At 40.2% G+C, this 18,586-nt stretch overlaps 2 protein-coding genes across 2 annotated transcripts in view; both read right to left on the bottom strand.

Annotated features, from left to right (window-relative positions):
- Positions 1-6,497: 6,497 nt before the first annotated feature.
- Positions 6,498-18,586, bottom strand: part of LOC137039769 (uncharacterized) — a 164,685-nt gene continuing 152,596 nt past the window's right edge. The window contains exons 3-5 of the mRNA XM_067415043.1: positions 9,520-9,607; positions 7,084-7,141; positions 6,498-6,992 (exon numbers count right to left, since the gene is read on the bottom strand). Coding sequence (XP_067271144.1) covers positions 6,807-6,992; positions 7,084-7,141; positions 9,520-9,607 — 332 coding nt within the window. The 3' untranslated portion in view covers positions 6,498-6,806. The remainder of the gene's footprint in view (positions 6,993-7,083; positions 7,142-9,519; positions 9,608-18,586) is intronic.
- Positions 9,692-11,764, bottom strand: LOC137040747 (uncharacterized). The gene is made up of 6 exons (XM_067416520.1): positions 11,724-11,764; positions 11,474-11,575; positions 10,829-11,146; positions 10,521-10,745; positions 10,083-10,409; positions 9,692-9,918 (listed from the first exon to the last, which is right to left on the bottom strand). The coding sequence occupies exons 2-6, from the start codon at positions 11,520-11,522 to the stop codon at positions 9,692-9,694; spliced, it is 1,146 nt and encodes a 381-aa protein (XP_067272621.1). The 5' UTR covers positions 11,523-11,575; positions 11,724-11,764.

Genomic DNA, 18,586 nt, shown 5'->3' on the forward strand with positions numbered 1-18,586 from the left:
TGAACCGGTCGAACCGGTCTACCAAATTGGACTGAATTGTTCTAAATGGTTTGCATCTCAAATCACTATAGTTACTAACTTTCTGACATGAGTGACAGTCCCTCAAAAGCTGTTCCTGAAAATACTGTGCATTATTGATCAAACAAATAAATATTTAGTTTGACCAATAATGCACAATATTTTCAGGAACAGCTTTTTTCTTATTTAATTTCTCGCTTTTTACTTATTTAAAAGTCAATACACATTTTAAAATGTAATCAAAACAGTAGGTTCGATATAAGACTTCATATTCAGCTTGCAGCAGTTCGCAGCTCAGCACACACACACTTATACAGCAGTTCTCGGGTCAGGAACGGGTTGCAGTGGTTCTCGGATCACCAGTACAGAATCGAGAACCGTTTCTATCGGACACGTTCGATCTGTCGTGTTTGCACGACAGTGGCTGTGTTGAGTGCTTTTGCAAAACATAAATGAAAAAACATATCCAAATGATGATGATGAAAATAATAATTATTACTATACTAAGTTTTGATTACAAATACTTTATATGAATGGGTTTGAATGTATTTTCATCTGCCGGTATGATAGAAATGACATCATTGTGTAAGGACGTAAAAGAACCGGTGATCTGTTTTTTTAACCGGTTCATTGAAATGTACTGTCCGAAAGAACCGGTTCGTGGAAAATAACTGAACTTCCCATCACTACAATATAGGGTTCACAGAGATTGGTTCGAAAAGAGGAAATATGTGGACAATGTCTTGTTGATGCCAGAGGTCAGGAAATAATGGCCAAATTGGTTTGAGCTGATAGAAAGGCAACAGTAACTCAAATAACCACTCAAACAACCGGGGTCTGCAGAAGAGCTTCTCTGAACATCCAACACATCGAAATGCAGCAGATGAGATACAGCAGCAGAAGACACACGGAGTGCCTCTCCTGTCAGCTGAGAACAGGAAACCGAGGCTATCATTCTCACAGGCTCACAAAATTGGACAATTGGAAAAACATTGCCTAGTCTGATAAGTCTTTATTTATGCTGTAACATTCAGATAGCCTTATTATTTAGTTGTCTTGTTTTTGTCCAGTTTCCTGAAAGAGTCCAGTCTTTTTCGTGTAATATACTTGAATAACTGGAGGAGACGTCACAAGTTTAGGAACTTTACTGGAGTATCAGGCAGTGTAGAACGTACAACTTCATTCGGCCATAGCTGGAACTTAACTGCCCCAAACACATATTCAATCCCCCAGGGGGAAAAAACGGAACGCCCTCCCCCGTCTTGGGTCTCTTAAAGGAGCCTACTATTACAAAGGTTCGTCATTACACCCCTTTCCCCCAGTCCACAAAATCTGAAAATCTTCTTGGAGGGCGATGCTCTCTTACAGGGTAACTCCGAGAAGGAGGAGGCTCAGGCAGGCCCTCAGCTCCCGTAAAGTCATCAACACCAGGGTTTCCCACCTCTACTGCCGGCGGCTGTAACTCAACCATTTCCTCTCCTGCAAGCTCTGACGGGGGAACAGTGTAGCCATCTGGCTCGGGCCTTGATTGGTCGGCCAAGGGTGCCGCCCTGTCCAGCAGTTGATCAACATGTCGTCTGTGCACCTGCCCATCGCCAGCCTTGACTTTGTAGGACAAGGGACCTGTGATGTCTACGATGATTCCAGGCATCCACTTAGAATCTCTGGTGTAACTTCTCATGAACACCAAGTCATTCTGTCTAAACTCTCTGACCGTGCCAGGGCATTTCTCAGCATTCAGCTCCTGCCTGCAGAGCATATCACCATCATGGTCAGGATGCAGACGATCCAGGGCAGTTGTAAGTCGACGGTTCATAAGCAACTCAGCAGGACTTTTTCCAGTTGCCGAATTTGGTGTGACATGCTGTGACAACAAGAAACGAGCAAGCCTGGTTTGCCATTCTCCCTTGGTGATGCGAGACAGGGCCTCCTTTGTTGTCTGCACCATGCGTTCAGCTTGACCATTTGAGCTTGGGTGATATGGTGCTGTAGTGACATGGCGAATGCTGTTCCTTTCTGCGAACTCTTTGAACTCTGCAGAGGTGAAAGCAGCACCATTGTCTGAGACTATGATGTCGGGCAAACCATGTGTTGCAAACAATAGTCTCAGTGTGTTAATGACGGCTGATGATGACATGGAACTCATCAGAGACACTTCCAGCCACTTGCTATGTGCATCAACCACAATGAGGAATATTTTGCCCTGAAACGGGCCTGCAAAGTCAATATGCAGGCGGGACCATCTTTTTGTTGTCCACTCCCAAGGATGCACTTTTGCTTTAGGAGGTGCATGACGTGACTTCTGACACGTCTCACATGCCTTGACTGTCTCCTCTATATCTCGGTCCATGCCTGGCCACCACACATAACTCCTTGCGAGTCCCTTCATATGTACAATGCCCGGGTGCGCATCATGCAACATAGCAAGTACTTCTCTTCTTGCCGAACAAGGGACAACCACACGACTTCTTCAAAGCACACAATTTTTATGTGCCGAGAGTTCATGGCGGCGAGAAAAGAAAGGTCTGAACCGGCTATCCTTTATATCAGCCGGCCACCCATGCAGCACCCAGCGCAGTACTCGAGACATGACAGAGTCCTTAAGCGTCATTTTAGCGATTCGCTCAGCATGCATCGGGACATCTGGCACCATTTCCAGTAGCAGTACTTCCAGGGGTGGTGGCGTAACTGCATCAGATGCTGGCAAGGGTAAGCGACTCAGGGCATCAGCATTGCTCATGTGTTTGCCTGGTCTGTAGCACAGTTCATAGTCGTAAGCTCCTATGATCAGACTCCAACGTAGCATCCGTGGTGAAAGGATGGCAGGCATTGGCTTGGAATGGTGTAGGAGTCCTAGCAGAGGTTTGTGGTCTGTAAAAATCATAAAATGGCGGCCTGCGAGATACTGGTGAAACTTCCTGACAGCAAAAACAACCGCCAATGCCTCCTTATCAATTTGGGCATAATTACGTTCAGTGGTGGTCATTGTTCTGGAAGCAAAGCAAACAGGCCGCTCCCCACCATCACGTTCCATGTGGAACAATAAAGCTCCAAGACCATATGGTGAGGCGTCGCAAACCACTGCCAGGGGTTTATTTTCATCATAATGCACCAGCACATCATCTGTTTGTAGTAACTGTTTCGCCTCAGCATATGCCATCTTGTGCTTTACTCCCCACTGCCATGTGGCAGACTGGTCTAGAAGGTGATGCAATGGTTCGAGGACAGTGGCCTTATTTGGTAGAAAACAGCTGTAAAAGTTAAGCAGCCCCAAGAATGCCTGAAGTTCTGTTTTGTTCCGTGGGGGCGGAGCTTTTTGGATAGCTTCTACCTTTTCACGGGTTGGTTTGATGCCATCCTTATCCACTCGAAACCCCAAAAACTCCACTTGTGTAGCTGCAAAAATGTTTTTCTCTTTCTTTAGTCGCATCCCAGCTTCAGCAAAGCACTTCAGTACGGCCCGTAGCCGTGCGTTGTGTTCTTCTATGGTTTTGCCTGAAATTAGGATGTCATCCAGGTATGGCTGGACCCCTGGAATTCCTGCGAGCAAGGTGTCCATAAATCTTTGAAATATTGAGACTGCTGTTGACACCCCAAATTGCAACCTTCGAGCTCGGAACAGCCCACGGTGAGTATTAACAGTCAGCAAGTCAGCTGAATCGTCATCCAATGGAAGCTGCTGATAAGCTTGTTTCAGATCAAGTTTAGTGAAAACTACTCCTCCAGCTAGCTTTGAGAACAGTTCAGATGCTGTGGGTATAGGGTACACGTCAGGCTTAACAGCTGTATTCACAGTACAGCGGTAATCACCGCAGATCCTCAGGCCCCCATCTTTTTTTGCTACCACAACTATAGGCGTTGCCCACTTTGCATGCCGAACAGGTTCAAAAATGCCTTGAGTCACTAATTTGTCCAATTCCTCGTCAAGTTGCAGTCGTAAAGCAAAAGGAACTGGGCGGGCCTTGAAGAAATGTGGAGTAACTGTGGAGTCAATATCAATAGAGATCGGGGGGGTCCGGCAAACCCCAATGTCCTGAAAAACCTCTGAATATTCAGTCAAAATGTCCTCTATCGACTGCAGCTGTACCCTGTGTACTCCTTCGACTGATATTCCTAAAGCATCAAACTTCCATTGTGTGTGCTTGTTTGTTCAATACAACAGTGGCCAGATACGGCTTCTGCCCCCCTTGTTTTGATTTTGTAGTGGTGCTGTACACAGAGTAATCGTTCTGTTCTTTATGAGTTATAACGTTTGTATGCCGCTCTGTGTTGTCTGCCTCCTTGTCCGTACCATGTCTAGTCTTTGTTAAACACACACGAGCTATGTGCCCTCTTTTTTTACAGTAATGGCATACCGCTGCGGAAAACCTACAGGTTTGTGGAGTATGCTGACTGCCACATCTGAAACATGGTTTGTCACGTCTCTGATTTTCACTAGGACCTGTTGTCTTGTGTACTGATACATGTGCATGGGCTGCAAAATGAACATCGTCCTCCTGCAGTGATTCGTTTTGCTGCTGACGAAGTAGGCGAGCATTTAACAATGCTGTTTCAGCAGCTAGTGCCTTTTCCTCTGCCTCTTTAAATGTGAGTGTGGGTTCAGCCAGTAGGCGTCGCTGTAGCGCTTCATCCAGAGCCCCACACACTATTCTATCACGTAGCATGGCTTCTAACTGGTCTCCGAAAGCACAGTGCACAGACAATCGTCGAAGCTCAGCAATGTAGTTAGAGATGCTTTGATTAGGTTTCTGCTTACAATTGTGAAAATGAAAACGTTGAACAATCTCTGACGGCGCTGGGCTGTAATGGCGTTTTAGGGCAGCGACAATGTTTGCATAGGTCACAGTAGACGGTTGTGTCGGGGCCAGCACTGAACGTAAAGTGGAATATGTTTTTGCCCCACAGACACTGAGCAGCACGGAACGTTTCTTCGCATCGTCCTCGATCTCATTTGCATGAAAAAAACATTCCAGTCTTTCTACGTATTCCTCAAAAGAGTGTCTTGAGCATTCATCAAACTCTTCTATACGGCCGAGTGTAGTCATTTTCGTTTCGAGATGGCAGACAAAGCACGTTCACTATAACAGGCATACACAAAAAACTTATCTGCACATAGTTGGTTCGAGTCCACTCGTCGCCAGTGTAATATACTTGAATAACTGGAGGAGACGTCAAAAGTTTAGGAACTTTACTGGAGTATCAGGCAGTGTAGAACGTACAACTTCATTCGGCCATAGCCGGAACTTAACTGCCCCAAACACATATTCAATCCCCCAGGGGGAAAAACCGGAACGCCCTCCCCCGTCTTGGGTCTCTTAAAGGAGCCTACTATTACAAAGGTTCGTCAATACATTACATTTCCCCCTTTTAATTTTTTAGTTCAGTCATTTATAGAGATTTTATTTTTTCCTTTTTTTCCCCTTTTGCTAGCTCCAGTTATTATTTAGGTTTTGTTCTCTTTAGTCCTAGTGTTTTTTATTTATTTTATTTTTTACTTTAGTTTGTCTGTTATCTCTTGTTGTCTTGTCTCGTGTCGTGTTCCTGCCCTGTGTCCTGAGGTTTCCCTGGCCACTGTCTCCAACTGCCTGGCAGTCAAGACTGGAGCTGATTCTGAAAGAGAACATCTAGCCTCAGATTCCTTTCACTTTCACTTTATTTTGTTTGTTCCCAAAGGGCAGTTTGCTTTGCAACCAGACAAGCACACATAGATAAAAAAAAAACAGCTTACAAACATTAAGAAACACCTAAAAAAACAACACAAGACCACAGCAGCCCAAAAAATCTACCTATTCCCCAAAACTCCTCCCATACTTTAACAAGGAAGCTGCAGTAGAAATAAATGAATGTTTATACCGATTGCTTCTAACAGCAGGAAATGTGAATCTATGTCCAGAAGCTAGGAGATTAAAATCAGACTGTAGTGGATGGGAGGAATTCATCAAAATGGATTGGATTGGGCTTTCCTTATGACCTGATAATTGTACAAGTCAGTAGGGTGACTCTGATCAGCTCCTATAACTTTACCACTGGTATTCACCATTTTCACCACCGAACTTTCACAGTAAGCTGTATCAGCATAATAATGATACCTTTATAACTGACTCAATGTAAGACTTATAAAACAAGGTCATCAGCGACCTGTCAATATTATACTTAGACAATTTCCTGGTGTTCCTGCCTGGATTTTTCCATCATTGCCCTGCCTGGTGTTGCATTACAAGCCATCCTCAAGTTTGTAGTTTCCCTAGACTGTTCTCAGTGGTCATCCTCCCTGCCTGTCAACCTGGCGTCTGTCTCCTGCCCTGCTGTTTGAACTCTCACACCTTGTCACTTCCTTGTCGTGCCCTATCCAGAGTCTTGTCAATAAATTTTCTTTTGTTCGCTCTGCATCTGGGTCCTCCATTTTAGAATACCTGACAATATTACTACAAGTAATATTAATCATTTATTTTTTATTTTTAGTATTACTACTTGGGAGTACCAAAGCAAACAAAAGTTTACAGTAATAATGTAGTTCCATAAGGCTTAATATCGTGTATCATGTACAGTCAAACTATCACACAAAAAAACTCTTCATTAAGCAGAGCTGACAGTACATTATCCCACATATTGCATGCCTACCAAAAATAAGACATGACATTGATTTAAGCTGAAATTATTTTATGTAATTAGAGACGGAGTGCGGAGTTATCCATGAGAATACAAAGTGTAAGAGACAACAGTGAATTATGTGATTTATATTTCCCAAAAGCAATAATATGAATGGCTCACTAGAGGGCAACCGTGTGTTATCTGAACTTGACAGTGGAATAGTGGACATCCTCTGTTTCTGTGGTGTCTGTTTCACATAATTCTGTAGGGATTGAAGATGCATCTTTTGCTTTAAAACTAATGCTGGAATATTGAATGTCTTGATCTGCATCTGCTTTCTGTGTGAGGTCAGAGGACGCAGTGTTATCCTGCACAGTGTCAAACTGGTGGAGAAACACAATAAGTAAATAAGAGAAGTTCACTTTTTTTAAAATAAATATGTGGCAAATAAGATTTAGTGTGAGCCATTCTCACCAGCACTTCCTCCTTTTCAACCCTGCTGTGGATTTTAGACAAGGTGCACTTTCTCCTCCTAAAAGAAACAAATTATACAGTGGGGTTCACATTTAATTATATTAACAGATTATACCGTATTTCCTTCAATAAAAGCCTGTAGTCAATTAAACGCCGGGCCTCTGATAGTGGCCGGGGGCGTGGTAAGCACGAACAAATAAAGGCCGGTCTCAAATAAACACACACTAATCCTGGTTTCTTCTATAGTTAACCTAAAAACTTTACAGGGATTGCTTTGTAAATTAAATTGATAATATAATGGATGCATGTGCCATTTTAAATAGGCTACTGTAGTCTAAGAGATATGCGACATCTATGAAAATGCTGTGTCAGGCAGGCTACAAATATCGATCTTCACAATGTGTGCGTCTCAATCTGCTCCATCAGTAGTCAGGGCACTGATCAGGGAATCAGTGCCCTGACTACTGAACTAGGAAGCTGATAAAGACGCACCTAATATTAGCCTCTCGTCTCATTTATGTCTTAAGGGTGTCGCACCCAGGCCTCGAAGCTCAGCGCCGTGCAGCCCCGTCTGAAGCCTGTCTCCGCCGTGCGAGCCTCCGCTGACTCTGCGCGCTCCTCCCCAAACGGACGAGGCATTTATACTTGTCGTGCTCGCCGTTGTGCTATTCTTTGAAACAACAGAGGGCGATTCGGAGTAATTGTTCTATAAACCAACTCGTCAAGAAGAAGTGGGCTAACATGCACAGGTGATGATATTTATTTTAGTACATTTCACCAAAAACCACACTACTAAAGAATCGTGTAAAACTCAGTAAACCTTAGCTTGATATTATTACTTGTGACATGAGAACAAAATATGCACTAAATTAACGATCTCTTAAATATTTCCTAATTTCACTAAACTTTAATGTCGTGATTTGTTTATTTATTTGCTTAAAGTAGCACTAGGTAACTTTTCAACCTTCATAATATATTTTCAAGACTCTTGTGATGATAAATCGACTTACAATAGGTTAAATGACACGTCTGCCATAGCCTGATGGGGTCTGTATCATTTTTAATCGTACTTTTAAACTTCGGGTTTCGGGTAGTAACCCGAGAACAAAAAGAACTACAAAATTCGACTGCTTTACGGCATATACGTCACTTCCACCAACACCAACACTTCCTTAAATTCGGACGTGCGAGCCCAACTTTGTTCGTCGGCTAATGTAGTCATGTCTGAAGCAGCAGAGACAAATCAGAAAGAAAAGGTTTTGTTGGAGGAAAGCAATAAGAGGAAACGAAAAAGTGATGGGATTAATGGGGCAGGACGAGGATCGACATGTGACCAGCGTTTGCTCGTCGGCGTGAGCTGAAGGAGGCGTGCCCGACCGATGCTGTCATGCTTGTTATGGTGATTACCTACCACTCAAACATTGAACTGAAGTATCATACAGATTCTGTAAAACAGTAACCAATAGACTACTATAATGACACTGGCTTGTAAACGTGAGCATAGTGATTATTTGGCGTTTGAAAAAAAATAAAACCCATGAAATTATATTCATATGACATGCTGAAACATATGCCACTGACTGTACCTGGGATGAAGACATTTCACACGCGACGCCAGAAGAACACCTGCATGTGAACTCCTCCTGCAGTGTTCAGGGTAACTGTAAGTCCTGCACCAACCCGCGAGACATACAGGGTCCGTGGGTTATGAGACGACCCGCGTATCACTAGTTCAGGGCTATCAGGGTTGTCATGTCAACAAATGTTTGTGCGATGGCATCCCCTGTTGTAGGATGACAGAGCTTACGACAGTAGTTGAGGACATAATTTTTTTCCCAACTGTAGGGGGACCCCGAGAGCAAAAGTTGCCAAGTGCTGCTTTAAACCTGGATCTTTTTTTAAATGGCTTATTTCTGCTTTTGCAGTAAATATAAGCACCTAATGTGCAAACTGGGGGCCGGTGTGATGAGACGTGCTAGATGCACTGAGAACTTGTTCATCTTCAGATGCGGAGCTGCGCGCAAAATTACTAAAAAATGCGTATTATTTTGTTGTATGGTGATATTTTTGCAAATGTTTCTTAGAAAAATCAATGATATTTGTCCACTGGAACGATCACTTTAAATTGAAAACAGGTTACATAAAGCAATTATATTTCAAACAGATGGAATTAGAAATACAGACCTGCCCCTAATAAAAGCCTGCTTCAAATAAAAGCCGGTTCCCATCGGCAGTCCAGGCAAATAAAGACCTCAGTCTTTATTTGAGGAATTACGGTATTTATATTTTATCAAATTGCATTATCACAATTTTAAAAAAGCATTTAATTTTATTAGTGATGAAATGGTGCAGAATCTTAAATATGTATATTTGCTTTACTTCATAATTTTATGTTTATGGTTTTTCTTAAAACAACTTCAAACTAAATGTACTGACCTGTACCACAGGACTCCTAGGAGTGCAAGAGTAAAAAACACACACAATCCGACTGCTGTGTTTCGTAGTGCTGTGCTGTCCTCTCCGTCTGTACACAAAAATGTATCATGTCATAATTAATAGATCTATTGCTCTCAGAATGCAGCAATAATTTGACACTAAAGCACATGTATCATGAGAGATGTGTACCTCCTAAAGCACAGGAATACTCTTGAAGCTCTTCATTACTGACTGAGTCCAGGTACAGCTTGTTGTCTTTAGTGAATTCATCCGTTACCTGCCGTCCGTTCTTGTTCCAGATGTAAGTCTGTTTGTCGTTAAGAGTGCATTTAGTTGAGCAGCTTAATATCACTTCCTGTCGCTCTGATATAATGTTTGGGCTGCTTATCACCATCAGATCTGAAAAACAGAATTAAAGCACTTCAAACTGGGATTAAAGTTGATTTTGACTGGCATTGAAAACGAAAACAAGCATAAAATGGAGTAGTAGTCTTGATGACAGCAAATTGTCTGTAAATCTTCTCATTAAAATGTTATCAAATTCCTCTGATCAGTTACAGTACCTGTGACAGTAAGAATGACTCCAGGTGATCCAGAGTATTTTCCTTCTGTTCTGTCAGTGATGAACCTGAACTGATATTCTCCAGAGTCGCTGCTCTTGAGCTCTTTGATTCTCAGTGTGTTCCCCACATACTCCACACGACCAGCAAACTGATCCTCCTCACGCAGATCCTTGAAGTCACCGGACTGAACGTAATGCCAGAATGTTTTATTTACAGAATAACCAGAGGGATGTGTGTATGTGCAGGAAATGTCTACTGTTGAGCCCATCAAAGCACAGACTCTTCTAGAGGTGTAAGTCACATCCCAGCAGTGATCATTAGAAATGCCTGAAAGAGTCACAGATTAACATGTAAAACACACACTTACTTTAAAACATGTTTAAATATACACACGGATGAACAAACAGAACCACATTGTGTGTATTATTTGACACTCACACACAGAAGAGGAAAGATGTTTATGGGTATTATAAAAAGAACAGGAATATCTGCCAGCATCTGTGCTGGGTGACACGGACATGTCACAAGACGCTGTAGAGCCGTAAAACCATCCATCCTTCATCCAGTTATACCAATCTCCAGAGGTGCAGGAAGAATCACAGGTCAGTTTTACTCTCTGATATCTCTGGTCTGTAGTTGCAGGATTCATTCTCACTCGCAGGTCTGAATTAAAGCAAAATAATAAGGAAAAAATCACATGCCAAATGAAACCATCTGAACTGAGCAGAATCTAGACTCAGTTTCACCTGTGACTGTTAGACTGACGGCGACTGAGCTGAGACGTTTAACTCCATCCTTCATGATGAACATGAGCTGATATTCTCCAGAGTCTCTCTCTCTCAGATCTGATATTGTGAGTGTTGAACCGTCGTATCCGTTCTCCTGCTTCACCCGTCCTGAGTAGTCTGAGTCTAAAGTCAAATCTTCAGGTTCATCATTCTTTCTCCAGTTTGAACTTTGTTTCTGACTGAACCAGAACATAGTTTTGATGTTGATGTTGGAGTAAGAGCCCTGCAGTGTCACCTGATATCCCTTCACAGCACAGATCTTCTCTTGAGTGCAGCCTGAAAACATTTTATTAAGAAATTAACTTTACACACAAACAGAGGAGAGATCCTCTGTTACAATCAAGACTCACTAATCCGCTGTTCATACCCACACAACCATGATGATCAACTTAGTTCAAAATTAAAAAAATGTCAATAAAGTATTTTTAAAATGGATCTATAAACTCATATTGGAGAACAGTGAGGACATTTAAACTACACCAATCTAAAACAATTTCAACCATTTTAAAATATGAGCAATTCTGATAAAAAGCAAACACTTGGATTATTTAAAAGATTCAATTAAAAGAAAAATGTGCGATTGAGACACAATAATGGTCAAACCTGTAATGTGCAGCAGGATCAGGATCAGAGGTAAGAGTCTGGAGTTCATGTTCTTCACTTTCTGTAAATTCAGATTCAATGAAAGACTCAGAGCTGCTCGTCCTGAGGAAGAAAAAAAAAACACACACATTGAGTTTGACTGAGACACACTTGACCACAGAGTCAGAATCATGAAAACAGTAACACACTTCCAAAAGTCATGCTTAAAAATACATTTGAATGTACTATTTAAGTGCAAGATTATATTTACCTCCATTACATGTTGCTGTTGTTCTCTGGTTTTAGTTGCAGTATCTACTTTCTGTTTTAGAAGCTGTGCAGACTCTAGACTCAGACTCTTCCTTCCCCTTCCTTATTAATACACACATATCATAAAAAAGAAGAAGAAGAAAAATAAAAGAACTGAGAAGATGCTTACACTTCAGAAAATGTTTACTGTCAAGCTCAGCTCAGGAAGTCAGTATTAGACAACACATTCTCACACCCAACTTGTCACATATGGACGCTTGACCAGGACCCCTTTTCGTCACTTTTCAACGAACTGGGCGTACCTTTATCGTCAATTTTCGACGCGCTGGGTGCTCCATTCATTTCAATGAGAAACCTTTGGCGTCATACACAGACACACTGGGAATGGGAATATTATCGTCATGGTGAAATTTATTTTTTGATTTATTTATTGAAATTATTTATTGGTTTATAATTTTGCCATTTTGACATGTTGGAGTGTGCTTCTCAATTAAATCAGCAAGCATAATTTCATTAACATTTATTTTATTTACGTTATTTAGACACATTTTAACACGATTTCATTAACATTTATTTTATTTATGCTATTTAGACACATTTTAACATGTAAACCAACACCAACCCATCCCTAAACCTACCCATTTGTGTGAACATGATATAAAACACAAGATATAACATACGACTGCATCCACGAGTTATTCAAAAAAGTTAAATAATCCAAGTTTTCCGAGGCCAAACGATTGATTTGCATGAAGAAAATCCCCAAAAGCGATCAGCATCTCCATCTGCCATAGATCATGAACACATCAAATTTCAAATATTAGGCTTGTTTGAGATGAGCAAAATCTGCGCAGAATCGATCACCGGTGATCAGCGCGAGATGCATGCCGGTTAGAAATGTGTCCGAGGGCGGTCCGCCTTGCTCTGATGTCATGCCGACGTATGTCAAAAATCTCTCGCGATGGCGAGGCGGATGTGTCGGATTCTGCAGTCGAGCGCAGTTGCTCTCCACCGACTGCGCGGAGCAAAAGCATGATGGGAAACGACTTGCTGACGACACAGCTTAATGCTCATTGGTTTAAATAACCGTGATGCAAGGTTGTTTTTTAATATATTTGAATTTAAAACTCTGGTATCATGTTTTTATGTGTATAAATTATGTGTGCATATTCTCAAACTCTCGGTCTTTCTGTGGGTTATGTGATTGTTGTCATATTAATAAAAATATATAAAAACATGTGTGTAATTAAAGTAAAAATGCTTGATAAGCAGGCCTTTCGAAAGGAAATAAATAACAAAAACTTTGGGTGCCTTGTTCATAATATTTATTTTCATATAAAAGCAACAGAACTTAAATTACATCCAGTTTATCAGCAACAGAGCGCACAAGTGTGAATCCCGCGATATCTGCAACTGATCTCGCAGGTGTCTGATCCACTACGAGAAGAGAGAACTCTAATCTCACACACACACACCTGCTCTCGCTGGTGTCTGATCCACTACGAGAAGAGAGAACTGTCCGGCTTGCCTGAACTTTTTTCACTCCTCCCCTCACTGCAGCCGCCTAGTCTCGCCTTTATTTCAGGCGAGGCAAGGCGCATCTCAAACAAGCCTAATTATTTGAATGAGATATGAATGAGTTCGTTCACGGGGCAGCGGGATCATCATTTCAGCGATTAAAACATCAAGATCAACTCTGTTCTTCACATGAAGACATTGTATGACTTCAGAAGACTTGGAATGCAACATGAGCTAATACTTTTATACTGCTTTGGTCAGTTTTTGCAATAAATATTTGTGACTGTACATTTATTTGCCTGGTATGTGTTTTATATTGTTAAGATGTGGGTAGCTTTAGGGTAGGAGTTGGGTTAGTTGCTCCAAAATATAAAAGTAGCCTTTAAATATTAATAAAATCATGTCTACTTTTACAAACGCGAAGAATTAAATGTGTCTGTGTGTGACACCAAAGGTTTCTCATTGAAATGAATGGAGCACCCAGCGCGTCGAAAATTGACGATAAAGGTACGCCCAGTTCGTTGAAAAGTGACGACAAGGGGTCCTGGTCAAGCGTCCATATGTGACAAGTTGGGTGTGAGAATGTGTTGCATTAGAAATTATGTTACATTAGGGGTTTAAATTAATTAGTTTAAATGAATTAAACCTTGAGTTTTGTTTTGTTTTTTTAAGTACTATTGAAAACAAATCTGAATGGACAAAAAATATCTGCATAAATTAAAGGAAAATATTATTTGATAATTTTTCCTGTAATAATTCTGTGAATCTTATGTTTAAGGAAATAAATACACATAAATATCAATTACTTTTTCATCATCAGATGCCCTTTGGCTTATTTTTTATGGCCATGTGTAAATACTTGAATGACTTACAGTCATACAACCAACTGTAAAGTGTTAATCTAGGTGTCAGGTATGATGCACACCTTTTAGATTGTTTAATATTTAATAGAATAAAATCACATGAAAATATGGATATGTATTTCACTATAGGTGGCGACCTTAAGGGGGGGGGGGGGGGTGGGGGTGAAATGCTGTTTCATGCATACTGAGCTTGTTACACTGTTAAAGACTTGGATTCCCATCCTAAACATAGACAAAGTTTCAAAAACTAATGTTGGATGTTTGATGGAGTATTTCTGTGTCAAAAATACTCCTTCCGGTTTCTCACAAGTTTCGGAGAGTTTTTTTTTGAGTATGGGTCTACTTGGCGTTAATAGAACGGAAGGTCCTTGTATGGGCCGTACAGGCTCCTCTCCTGGTAGGGTACGCGCGCAGAAAAATAGGCTAAATCAAATGTGACATCTGTCACTCAAATTTATACGAAAAAATGCAAATAAACGAAAACTGCTGACTTAGATGCTAAAACAAAGTTTTTTTTATATGAATGAATGAATGAATGTTCACTGATGACGTTCAACGAAACATCGATCCTCCAAAGGCTGAATGCGTGGCCGACAGAAAAATTTAAATGGCTAGGCTATTGTATTAGCTTATTATTATTTTTTATGCAAGTTATTTGTAAATTAGCCTAAACAAAGAAAACTGCTGTCTATTGTTCATTTTGGTTAACTTCAAACGTAGGCTAAATTAAAGAGAAGTGTTGTTCTATAGCCTACATTGTTTATTTTTGTAATGCACGTTATAATTTGTAGCTACATTAAACACATTTATATATGTTTTATTTTCTTGTCATGTAATTTAAAATGTGTAAATGAAAATACATTAGCCTACCTAAAGTAGGCTTTTTGCAACTAGCCTATTTATAGACCAATAATATAACTTAAGTTTAACATCAGAAACAACAGAAATTTTAATTATCAGCTAAACCCTGAAAAATAAGAATTAAGATAAGAAAACACTTTTCTACACTTTCTACACTGGACCGGCATGGGGAATAATGCACAATAGAGACTCTGGTAAGGCCTGAGCGGGACATCATCTTCTGGGATGAGTGCATATTTCCACTTTCCGCAGCTTTGTGGGGCTGAATCGGTCGATTATATATATGCTCCATTTCTCTTTTTAAAATCTCATCACGATCTGCTGTCAGTTGTCACAGCCTAGGCCATTAACGACGTTTGGTTCATTGTTGCCAAGTCTGGAATGGGGTTGCATTGAGGCTACTGTTGCTTTGGGGTGTTTGTAGCCTATAGAGTCCACAGGTTAAGTTGTCTTTACTTAAGCACTATTTCTACCGCCCGTGCCCCGCATTTTGGGATATTTTGGCCCATTCTGGCCGTGATTCCGATACTTTTGAATAGCAATTGGAGGGGTAAGCAATTGGAGGGGTTAGGGGCAATTGGTTTTGTTATTCAGACATGGCAACCCTGTCCCTCGGTTCGCCCTTTGTGCCGCTTCGTGGCCTGGCCTGGCCTTCGAAGTGCATGGCCTTCAAAGTGTGCACCCTTCACTTTGGGACACAGCTGTGAAGTGTTGCATGTCTTTAGCCAAAATAAAAGCTTAGATAAGGCTAGCAAGTTTGGGGGTTCATATGTCTCTCATTAACTATGGTAGCAAGGAATGAGTTTAATTGAAATTAAAGAAGAGAAGACTTTATTCCTACCATCTTTTGAATTCTACAGAAGGCACAGGATTATGGGAAGACAGTCTGTTACATGATGCTAAGAATATCTTTCATATTAGTGGCACAATGCAAAGACTCAAAAATCAACAGGATACGGTTTTAAGACCGGTGTTCAGTAAGATTTTAACACAAAACCTTCAATTAAAAAGAGCCCACTGTGCCACTTTCAGCTAGACCAGCAAATATAGCATTTCTGACCAGAAGGTGGCACTGTCTTCACAGTTAAATACAGATCATGAGGCAATAAAGTCTCACTACCAGTCTCACTCACTCAGAACACAAAGGCATCATTAGGATGGATCAGTATATACAATCTTTAAGATTGTATATTCTGATCCATCCTAATGATGCCTTTGTGTCTCATGATCTGTATTTAACTGTGAAGACAGGGCCACCTTCTGGTCAGAAATGCCATATTTGCTGTCTTCAGTAAGTCAGTATATGTGTGTGTGTGTATATATATATATATATATATACACTGTCATTTTGTTTTAATTCTGTTTGATTATGAAGACTGCGCAGTCATTAATAACACTGTAAATGACATCACTCTATCACTGATGTTGCTAGGTGATGATCTCACAATGACATCACTCCATCAGAGGAACAGATGTGGAACATCAGATTCTAAAACAGACAATTTACAACGTTTTTTTCATTGTATCTCTTATATTAGATTGTCTATAAACATAATTCCTCACCTTAACTTTACTTTTCAGTTTGGTTTTGAGATTAGATGCATTCTGATGAAAAACCTGTTGAATCATAATTCACATTCTTATAATGTATTGAATTAATTTCATTATATTCACTGTACATCATGCATTTTACTGGATGTTCTACTCACCACATCCACAGAGCCGCTATTATGAGAAACTGAGGTAAAAACACCAGCAGAAGGACTGTAGAATGACTGAACGCTGTGCTGTCCACTGGATCTTCACAACACAAAGAAATGAATCATGAGAGAAACAATCATTGACACTAAAGCACATGTATCATCAGAGATGTGTTACCTTCTTCTGGACTTGAAGGGGTTTGGGTTTCTAGCACAAGACAGAAGTTCAGATACACTCAAAAAACAAGATACACTTATGACATCAAAACACTAATTAAATATAAAGTACATAATCTTAATGCTGCAATAACTTCACACTAAAGCACATGTATCATGAGAGATGTGTTACCTTCTTCTGGACTTAGAGTGATGTGGGTTTCTAGCACAGGACAAATTCAGAAAAAGAGAAAAAAATGACATGCACTTATGATATTACACAATTATAAATTATTAATTAAAGCTTTGCCAGGGTTCAAGCATTTAAGGCTTTTATGTTGTTAGGATTTGTTTTAGTTTGAAGGCACCTTAACCTGTTAAATCTTTTGCGTGCTACTCATATACACATTTTGTTGCAGATATAGCTATTTTAAATAAATTATTTTGATAAAATGTGATTGCAAATGTGAAAATCGCTATTCATATATCACATTTTCAATCACATTTTATCAAAATAATTTATAATCAGCAGTTGCAGCAGAGAACCACTCATTACTGTCATTTTAAAAGTATGTGTTTGTTTTAAGGTACATGTGTTCATGTGTAAGGGATAATGTACATCCAGTCGGTTGTTATCGCAGAATAAACCCCGACGCGGAGGGGTCTTGCATCACTCTGAAGGGGTTTATTCTGCGATAACCGGCTGGGTGTACATTATCCCACTTATTACACGGCTACTAGTCTCAAATAAATAATTATTAGACACAAAATATTGTCTTGAGATTAAATATTGTATTAGCTCTTCCGCAAAGCTTCCGCAAAGAAATACAGTTCCAACCTGCTTTAAGCCTTTATCTATTGCCGAAGATTTTGCCACATGCCCTTGCTAAATGTTGAAAATGAATGCTGAAAGGGTTAGTTCACCCAAAAATGAAACCAAGCCTATGACTTACTCACCTTCAAGTTATCATAGGTGTATATGACATTCTTCTTTCAGACAAATACAATCGGAGATATTTAAAAAGTCCATGGATAATCCAAGCAGTAGCCTAGTTGTAGTTGTGTTTGAAGTCCGTCAAATAACGTGCTCCACGTGGCTCCGATGGGTTAATAGAGCCTTCTGATTCGAATCGATGCGTTTGTGTAAGAAAAATATCTATATTAAAAACGTTATAAAGGAAACCTGCCTTGAAGTCTTCCATTGAAACCCACTGCTGTTTAAGCCACAAGATGGCGTCAGCGTTAAGCATAGAAGTAGTACCGGTCAAGTAACTCGTAGTACCCGTATGAGCGGGTGTTATCTGGAAATAACATACTGCTGGAATGCGCGATTGACCAATCAGAATCAAGTATTTCACAGAGTCGTGTAATAAACGTGCTTAAAACATTTACTTGCATATAGATATTTGAAATAAATGATGGTTAACAACGTGCTTATTCCAGGTTTTTAAATGTTCCCTTTAAAACATATTTTCAGGTCTTATGGTAATTGTAATGTAATACTATTGCAAAATCATACCTCAAATTAACAAATTATGGGATAAACCTTGACAAAATGTGATGTGTTTAATATTTAAGTTTAAATATGATTGAACAATATTTGTCAGCAATATGAGCCAATGAGTGCTCTTCTGCTGCCCTGTGGTGGTTTTATGGCAATTGTAGGGAATATGTAGCTACTAGGCACATTTTCCATGTTAACTCCTTTTAACGTGTTTACACACATACACATTTTGTTGCAGGCGTGATTGATGTGTTCAAGCAAG

This window comes from Pseudorasbora parva, chromosome 14 (genome assembly GCF_024679245.1).
Source record: "Pseudorasbora parva isolate DD20220531a chromosome 14, ASM2467924v1, whole genome shotgun sequence".
NCBI classification, from domain to species: domain Eukaryota; kingdom Metazoa; phylum Chordata; class Actinopteri; order Cypriniformes; family Gobionidae; genus Pseudorasbora; species Pseudorasbora parva.

Excerpts from the sequence above, each read along its gene's own strand:
- LOC137040747 (XM_067416520.1), bottom strand. The coding sequence starts at position 11,522 with ATGAACTCCAGACTCTTACCTCTGATCCTGATCCTGCTGCACATTACA. Across the intron at positions 10,746-10,828 it reads CGTCAGTCTAACAGTCACAG|ACCTGCGAGTGAGAATGAAT; the intron begins GTGAAACTGAGT and ends GCTTTAATTCAG. Across the intron at positions 9,919-10,082 it reads AGTCATTCTTACTGTCACAG|ATCTGATGGTGATAAGCAGC; the intron begins GTACTGTAACTG and ends TCTGTTTTTCAG.